This window comes from Sorex araneus, chromosome 1 (genome assembly GCF_027595985.1).
Source record: "Sorex araneus isolate mSorAra2 chromosome 1, mSorAra2.pri, whole genome shotgun sequence".
In the NCBI taxonomy this organism is placed as follows: Eukaryota; Metazoa; Chordata; class Mammalia; order Eulipotyphla; family Soricidae; genus Sorex; species Sorex araneus.
Genome location: NC_073302.1, coordinates 428,741,672 through 428,749,605, shown reverse-complemented (window position 1 = coordinate 428,749,605; position 7,934 = coordinate 428,741,672). Strand labels below are relative to the sequence as shown.

General features: G+C 59.7%; 1 protein-coding gene across 1 annotated transcript; it reads right to left on the bottom strand.

Moving 5' to 3' along the window:
• Positions 1–320: 320 nt before the first annotated feature.
• CPA1 (carboxypeptidase A1) lies at positions 321–7,036 on the bottom strand. The gene is made up of 10 exons (XM_004608259.2): positions 6,964–7,036; positions 6,328–6,409; positions 5,383–5,616; positions 5,107–5,208; positions 4,457–4,564; positions 4,255–4,365; positions 3,366–3,456; positions 2,801–3,000; positions 2,350–2,434; positions 321–574 (listed from the first exon to the last, which is right to left on the bottom strand). Exons 1-10 carry the CDS (start codon positions 7,026–7,028, stop codon positions 387–389), a joined length of 1,266 nt encoding a protein of 421 aa, XP_004608316.2. The 5' UTR covers positions 7,029–7,036; the 3' UTR covers positions 321–386.
• Between the last annotated feature and the right edge of the window lie 898 nt (positions 7,037–7,934).

Below are 7,934 nucleotides of genomic sequence, written 5' to 3'. Positions count from 1 at the left end.
ATTGTCCTAGCTGAATTCCTCCGCCCTGCGGGGTGCCGGGCATTTGGTTAGCAGCTGTGGCTACTGCTCGCTACTAAGGTCCGAACAAATCACCCCACTGACGAACTGAACTCAGGGTGGTCTAATTAAACCAGCCGCCACTTGGATACAGCTTCACAGGACTTGGAATGCAGGGGAATTTCGGGGTCATCTAGTCCAACCACCCACACATTTCCAGGGAGGCCTGCAGACACAGAATCACTTCTGCCCCAGCTCGAAAAGGGCAGGCACGCCATACACATTCCCACAAGCCCGCCCCGAGACTTTGCTCTCTGTACACTTCAAATTTTATTTGTTTGCCCCGTAAGGGCTGGAGGGGAGGAGGCGGGGAGGGTCCCGGACTCCTTTCAGTAGGGGTGTTTGTGGGTGTGATCCATGATGGTCATAAGAGCTGCCCATGTCTCCTCGGCTGTGGGCACGATCTGAGCAGCTGGCAGGAGGAACCCATAGCGCCCGGTGTCCCGGAGCTCGAAGGTGTAGGAGTACTTGATGCCTTGTCCGTAGGTCCAGTCCACAGTATTCCCACTGGCTTGGTCTGTGGCAAGAGCAGCAATGGGAGAGGAAGGGTCAGCCCCTTTGGAAACGTTTCTGCGGGTGAGGCCAATGGTCCAAAGGCCACAGGCTCAGGCCATGGCTCCTGGGACCAGATTCTCCGAGTGCCTGCCGTTGACCAGGCAGCTCCTGCAGCCCAGGAGACTCAGGCTGGCCAGCTGGGCCCCTCACACTGGGCATGCAAGAAATTCCTCCGATTGCAACAGGCTCCCTTCCCGCCCCCCCATGGAATTTCACTTTCATCTAACAGATGCCTGGGTCAAGTCTCCAAATATACCAAGAGTTACTCGCTTTGGTAACCAGGATTTAGGTCCCGGTCCCCAGCTCTGGTCTGCAGGGCAAAGTGCAAAGGGTCCCATGAAAGTCCTCTTGAATGGAAACCATCTAGATTTGCATTTAATGATGGGGGGGGGGGGCTATTTTCCAATAGCTCGTTTATTTTTCTGGAACTGGGGGTGGAACACAGAGACTCACATAAGCAAGGCCAGTGCTCTACCCCTGAGCCGCGTCCCGGACCCCTCGGATCAGCACTAAACCTGACAACTGCGAGGCCAGCCTGGGTGAGGGCGTGACCCTCTCGGCCCCAAACCTGAGTGCACAGGAAGCCTGAGGGTAGCAGCCATTCCTGCATCTGCCTGGCCTCAGCTGCTTGTGTTCTGCTTCCTGGTCTGCTACGGGGCCACCCCTTGTCTTGTCTCCCCCAATTCCCTTCTATGAGAGTCTTTTGGGTCTCCTTGACTATCCTTCCCACCCCCCAAAAAAAACACCAGGTAGAATCAGAATCTTTGTTCTGGAAGTTTCCTCTGCCGGGGCTGGAGCAATAGCCCAGCAGGTAGGGCATTTGCCTTGCACACGGCTGACCTGGGTTCAATTACCAGCATCCCAATGGTCCCCTGAGCACCGCCAGGAGTAATCCTGAGTACAGAGCCAGGAGTAACCCCTGTGCATTGCCGGGTGTGACCCAAAAAGCAAAATAAATAAATAAATAAATAAATAAAAAGCACTGTAGAAGTTTCCTCTACCTTGAAGGTTCTTCTGCACACAGAGTGTCTCAGCTCCTTCCCTCATTTTCTGCACCCCTGGCCATGGTTTACTCCCTCCATGAGACCTGCCCTTTAGCCACCCCACCCCCACACACACACACACGCACACACACGCTCTATTTAGATTCTCTTTCTCCCCCTCGCTTTTAGCTCAGAAACTTGTAGCATTCTTTTGTTTCTGGGCAGGGTCCCTGCGGAGCAAGGCCATGTGGCTCGCAGGTGCTTAATAAACTTTTGTGGCGGCTCTTCCCTGGATGTAACCGCATCCTTCGTAGCCGTATACCACAGGGCCGGGCATGGACCTGCAAACTGGAGGAGGATGGGGGTAACCCCACACACACACTGAGTAGCCTCAGAGGGCGACTCTCCGCTGAAATTCCTGGGGATGGATGGGCAAAGGCAGCCGAACTCTCCAGCCCCCACCTCTGCATGAAGCTGAAATTCACCCCAAGTCAAGCCAGCAGCAGTAGAAGGCCAGAGTATGGCCCCCCACAACTGCCAAGAAAGGCAGGGTGGCCGAGATGCCAACACCATAGCCAGACAGGGAGGAGCCCCTCCCTCTCACCAGTGCCCCCAGCCCCAAATCAACCTCCTTTGACTACTTCCTTTGGAGAGAACCTCCTCACCCCTACCTTGGGCAGGAAACACCAGTGGAGCGGCCCCCTGACCTGGGGCCACAGCACAAACACCCCCTCCTGGTCCTGCGACCACTTACAAATGGTGGTGTAGATGCTGCCATACTTGTACTTGGTCCCGTGCACTGCAGACAGGGCATCCACTGCAGCCTTGGCCAGCTGGTCCTGGAGGGAACAGAGCAAGACCACCCATCACAGCCAGCAAGGGCAGGGTCCTGGGGAGAGGGGGGTCTGGACAAGAGATTTAGGAGAGAAAGTCTACAGAAGCCAGCCCCCGGCTGAGAGACCCAGGTCTGCTGGGTCCAAGAGGGTCCCCTCTACACAGCTGGACACCCGCTCTCTCCGCTCCCCACAGTGCAGCCCCGTCCTGGGGGCCCGTGGCACAAGCTCAGTCCAGCCTTGTCCCTGCCATGTGCCCGAGCAGACTCCTACAGACAGTCTAGTCTGCCCTGTCACTTTTGGAGATCCTGGGAGAGCAGGGGTACGAGGTAGGGTCGACGACGGGCCCTTGGTTTGGGGGTTGGGATCTACCAGCTCCTGCTGGTCAGGGGCGGGATCCTTGGTGTAGCCATAGGGGTAGAGGAGGAGCTGGGAGTAGCTGTGGATGGAGATGAAGGCCTTGATGTTCTTGTGGCTCTGCACAAAGTCCACGATGGACTTGACCTCGGACTCGGAGTTGGGGGCCTTGCCGTGGTAGGTCTCTGTGCAGGGGTTGCCGCTGGCTCCGGGCTCTGTGGGGTAGAGAAGCGGGTGTTGCTTGCACACAGCCTGGCTTGTGCTCCAGCTCCGGGCAGGGGTGGGCTGAGCTGATGGACATGCACATCAGGGAGGAAAGTTGAGGCAGCAAAGTGGCCGTGGACGAAGGAGACTGAGATCAGGCTTAGAAATCCCCAAGGTGGGATTCAGAATGTCCCGCTCTGGAGCTTAGTCCAGGCGGAAGCAAAGGCCTGAGCCCCTCTGAGGAGGCTACTACAGACACCCCCGTCCCCTCCTCACCGCAGGGCACAACAAAAGCGAGAGGCGGGCAGGTGGCAACAGAACAAAGACAGGGATGAGGCCATTCTGGGGGTCCCCCTCCCCAGTCCCAGGGTCTTACTTCCAAAGGCAGCATCCCAGTTCCTGTTGGGGTCAGCCCCGACACAGGAGGTCCCATCATTGCGGGAGCGAGTCTTACGCCACAGACGATTCTGGGGAAGGAGAAGGGGTGGGGGGAGATGTCATCCTACTGAGTCCCAGCCCTGGGCCTGTCTCCACACAGGGGACAGGGGGCGCCCCCCCCCCCCAGCCAGAGGGTGTCCCACTAGGATGCTGATCCGGAGCACAGGGACAGACAGAGCCTGGGTCAGGAGCCCCCCTCTTCCCTGGGAGGTCAGGGAGGAAGACGGACCAGCCGCTCTATAGAATGGGGGATTCACACGGGTGGGGTAAGGAGGGTATGAACCTCCCCCACTTCCACCCCATGCGTGTGTGTGTGTATGTGTGTGTGTGTGTGTGTGTGTGTGCTGGTTTGCAGGGTGCTGTGGCTGTGTAAAACTACAGACAGGAAGCAAGTCTGGTGTCGGTCCCCTCCCCAAGGGACCCTCCCCCCGAATGGGGCCACTGGGGCAATATCTGAAGATGGGGCAAGACTCGGGGTAGGGGAGCCGATGGCTGCGGGGATCGAGCGAGCTCAGGCTCCTGCTGCGCCCCCAGGCCCACAGCACCCCGTGTGAGGTATGTCAAGGCAGAACACACCTGGAGCTCAGATCTGTCTGTCTGTCCCTCCCCAGCTCCAGTGAGAGTCCAGGGTGAGGCACTCAGGAAGAGGAGGAGGAGGAAGAGGAGGAGGAGGAAGAAGGAGGAAGAGGAAGGAAGAGGAGGAGGAGGAAGAAGAAGGAGGAGGAGGAAGGAGGAAGAGGAAGGAGGAGGAGGAGGAGGAGAAAGAGGACGGAGAAGGAGGAAGGAGGAGGAGGAGGAGGAGGAGGAGGAGGAGGAGGAGGCCGTACTTTGCTGTGGGTGAAGGCGTAACCGTCGGGGTTGGTGACAATCTCCAGGAAGATGTCCATGTTGTCGAGAATAGAGGTGAGAGTTTTGTCCTGTTTGTAGTCCTGGGTGATCTGGGGAGGCGGGAGAGCAGGGGGGTGTCACACAGTGGGAACACCCATGGGCACAGGCACCAAGGGCCCTGTTGCCCTGCCCCAGGCTCACCTTCTTGGCGAACCAGGTCCCGCTGGCCTGGGTGACCCACTCGCGGGAGTGGATGCCAGTGTCGATCCAGATGGCGGGACGCTTCTCCTCCTTGGTGCTGGTGCTGAACTGCGGGGGAGAGGAAGCGGCGGGTGGTCTCACGAAGTTACCTTCGTGCTGAAGATAACGAGCCTGCCCCCCGCCCTCCCCCCACCCCGACACACCGGCTGTCTGGGGACTGGATGGGGACCCCACAAAGCTTGATCTCTTGCCCTCATAGGACACAGTCAGACTTCCTGGCCTCCCCCTGCGCCATCATTAGTTCTGGGGTGTCCCTGGGGAACTTCCTACAGTGATGGGAACCCCTTGGGTGGCCCCGAACATTTTTGATGGGGGGTTGTATGTGCCCCCACAGGAATCCAGATCTTCGGGGCTGGAGCCATAGCACAGTGGGAAGGGCATTTGCCTTGCACATGGCCAACCTGGGGTTCGATTCCCAGCATCCCATATGGTCCCCTGAGCACCACCAGGGGTAATTCCTGAGTGCAGAGCCAGGAGTAACCCCTGAGCATCGCCGGGTGTGACCCAAAAAGAAAAAGAAAAAAAAAAAACAGGAATCCAGATTTTCCCCAGCACAGCCGTGGCTGTCCCCGGAGTGGGGACCTCGTTACCTTCAGCACGAAGATGGGGCGACCTTCATAGGTCTTGCCAATCTGGATCTTGCTGACCAGGTTGGGGTTTTCGGCCACCAGCATGTCCATGAAGCTGTAGATCTGAGAAAGGAGGGGCGGGTGGAAGGTGAGTTGAGTGGCTTTGGGGACCCCCATGCCCCAACCTCCCTTCACAGCTTGGCCTGCTACAAACCCAGCCACACAGTTCCAGCCACCCGCCTGCGGGGTGCAGAGCCCGGATGGTGGCGGGGGGTGGGGGGAGCAGGGGGGACACACCTCGTCCAGTGTGTGGTAGGTCTGGTAGTTGAAGGTGTTCGTGTTGGCGGCCCGAGCCTGGAAGGCGAACATCTGCTCCTGCTCCTCGTCCAGCAGGGCCTGCACGTCCTCGATCATGATGCTGTAGCTGAGCCCGCTGCTCTCCAGGAACATCTTGACCGCCTGGACGCTGGCGAAGGGCACTCGGACATCGATGGAAGAGCCGGGCTGGGCAGGGCCCCGCCAGAAGTCCAGCTGTGGAAGACACGAGAACCCCTGTCACCACAGAGCAGGCTGGGAGTGTGGGAAGGCGTGGGGAGGTCATGATTGGCGGGGGGGGGGGGGGGTTGGGAGAGGGCATCTGAGGAGGGCCCGAGGAGGAAGGAGATTCCCTCCAAGGCATGATGTCTAGTGCGGTCAGAGGAATGACCAGGAAGCCGAATGGACGCACATTAAGCCGTGCAAAGGATCTCATGGCTTGGAAGGTGCAGACAGGCAATAAAATTCTGGGCCTGGTAACTGTGATCACTTTTTTTTTTTTACTTTTTGGGCCACACCCAGCGATGTTTGGGGGTTACTCCTGGCTCTACACTCAGAAATTACTTCTGGTGGTGCTTGGGGGACCATATGGGATGCCAGGGATTGAACTCGAGTCGGCCGCTTGCAAGGCAAATGCTCTCCCAGCTGTGCTCCGGCCCCTGTGATCACTTCTTTATGTTTGCTTTTGGGGTCACATCAGCAGTGCTCAGAGCTTGCTCCTGGCTCTGCACTCAGGGTTTGGAGGACCACCTGGGAGCCAGGGATCAAACCAGGGTCAGCTGTCTGCAAGGTAAGCACCTTTCCTCTGTCTCTGCAGCCCACCCACTGGTCAGCAACAGTCGTCGGAGGACTAAGGTGAGAGTCTGGGCCCCGCAGCCCTGGGTGCATGGGGTCTTGGGGGAGCACCGCCTCCCCACTCCTCCTGACCTGCAGGTGCTCCAGCTCCTCCAGCTCCTTCACTGTCTGGACCTGGGCTTCATCAGCCGCCAAGATTCGGAGCACCTGGTGCCTGGGCGGAGCAGGACGGCAGGAGTGGGGAGTGAGAGTGTGTGGGGGGGTCAGCGGCCGCCCTGACCACCACACAAGCACACACACATGCACGCTCACACACATCCATTCACACATGCACATGTGTGCACACATATGCACGCATGCATGCACACATATATGCTCATGCCCACATACGCACTCATGCTCTCTCTCTCTCGCTCTTACATACGCACACACGCACACACGTGTGCATACCCACACATATGTCTCAGGCAAGAAGAAGCCTGCTGACTCTTAGCAATGGGAAGCCTGGGTTTCTTGGACCCTTCTGGACATGGCTATGTCCACGGGACTGCTGCCCCCATTCCTGTGCAGACGGTTTCCCCATCCCGCCCGGCCTGCTTGCGTCTCTGCTGCTCAGAGCGGAGATTTCACCAGGGCCCAGGAGAATATCCCCAGGGCTGGCCCAGCACAGCCCTTGTCCCACTCAGCTGGCGGCCTCCCCTGGGCCTGGCTCCTCCAGACACCGGCTGGCAGCTGAGCTCTGCCCAGTTACCCTCGAAGCACCCTTACCCCACAAAGTCCTCGCGGCCGAAGACGGCCCCCAGAAGCACACTGAAAATCAGCAGCGCCCTCATGCTGCCGCTGGTCGTGAAGGTCAGTGAGGCCGCCAGGGGCCCCTCGGCCTTTTAAAGGTTCCAAGTGCCCGGGAGGGTGAGGAGGCGCCCGGGCTGGACAGGGGGCAGGTCCCCCCAGCACCTGGGCCCTGTCCCACGGGGCGGGGTGGGAGTTCTGACTCTGCTGCCTCCTTGGCCTCCCTGATAAAGGTGCAGGGAACTGGGCACCTGGAGAGATAAGCCAGGCCTCGAGGGGCAGATGGGGCCTGAGGGTCCCAAAGGCCAGCATCCCGGGCACCAGGAGAGACTGGGAGCGACAGGGGCCTTCTGCATCCCCCCTCCCCCAGCACAGAGCCAAGGGGCACCCCCTCCCCCACTCTGTTCAGAGCTGCCCTCAGCTGGGCAGGGTCTGCCCTAGCCCCACTGTCGGCCCTGGTGACCTTGGTGGGTGCTGGCAGGAGCCCACTCACCCCCCCCCCAGGCCCCCACACGCGCACAGCCAAAGGGCCCTGATGCTGGGGGTTGCTGAAGAGGGTGCTGGAGGGGAGCAGAAACTAGCCAGAAAGCACAGTGGTGGGGTCCCAGGTTCAACCCAGGGCCCACCACCACCACCACCACCACCGGCCAGCGAGGAACCTAGACCTGGCAAAGGGAAGCCTCACGCAGGGACAGCTTGTGCAAATCCACCCTGCTCCACAGTGCCCAGTGGGCTCCCCGGTACCAGCTGGGGCCCAGTGCCACATCCGGGCTTTGGGCCAGCACCCTCACCACCACCGGGACGGCCCTTCCTGGTCTAACCTGCCCAGTCCCATATACACACACCTGGCCGGGCCCCCGTAACTCCCTGCGGAGCGGAACCCTAAGGAGACGCTACCCCCAACCCCTCCGTCAGCACTCCCTCACCAGGCCAGCAGCCAGGCCTGTGCC

Bases quoted from the DNA above. Each gene is read 5' to 3' on its own strand.
- CPA1 (XM_004608259.2), bottom strand. From the start codon at position 7,028: ATGAGGGCGCTGCTGATTTTCAGTGTGCTTCTGGGGGCCGTCTTCGGC. The intron at 5,209-5,382 runs GTGTGTCCCCCC...CTCCTTTCTCAG, and splicing joins CCTACCACACACTGGACGAG to ATCTACAGCTTCATGGACAT. The intron at 4,565-5,106 runs GTAACGAGGTCC...TCTCCCCCGCAG, and splicing joins GCCCCATCTTCGTGCTGAAG to TTCAGCACCAGCACCAAGGA.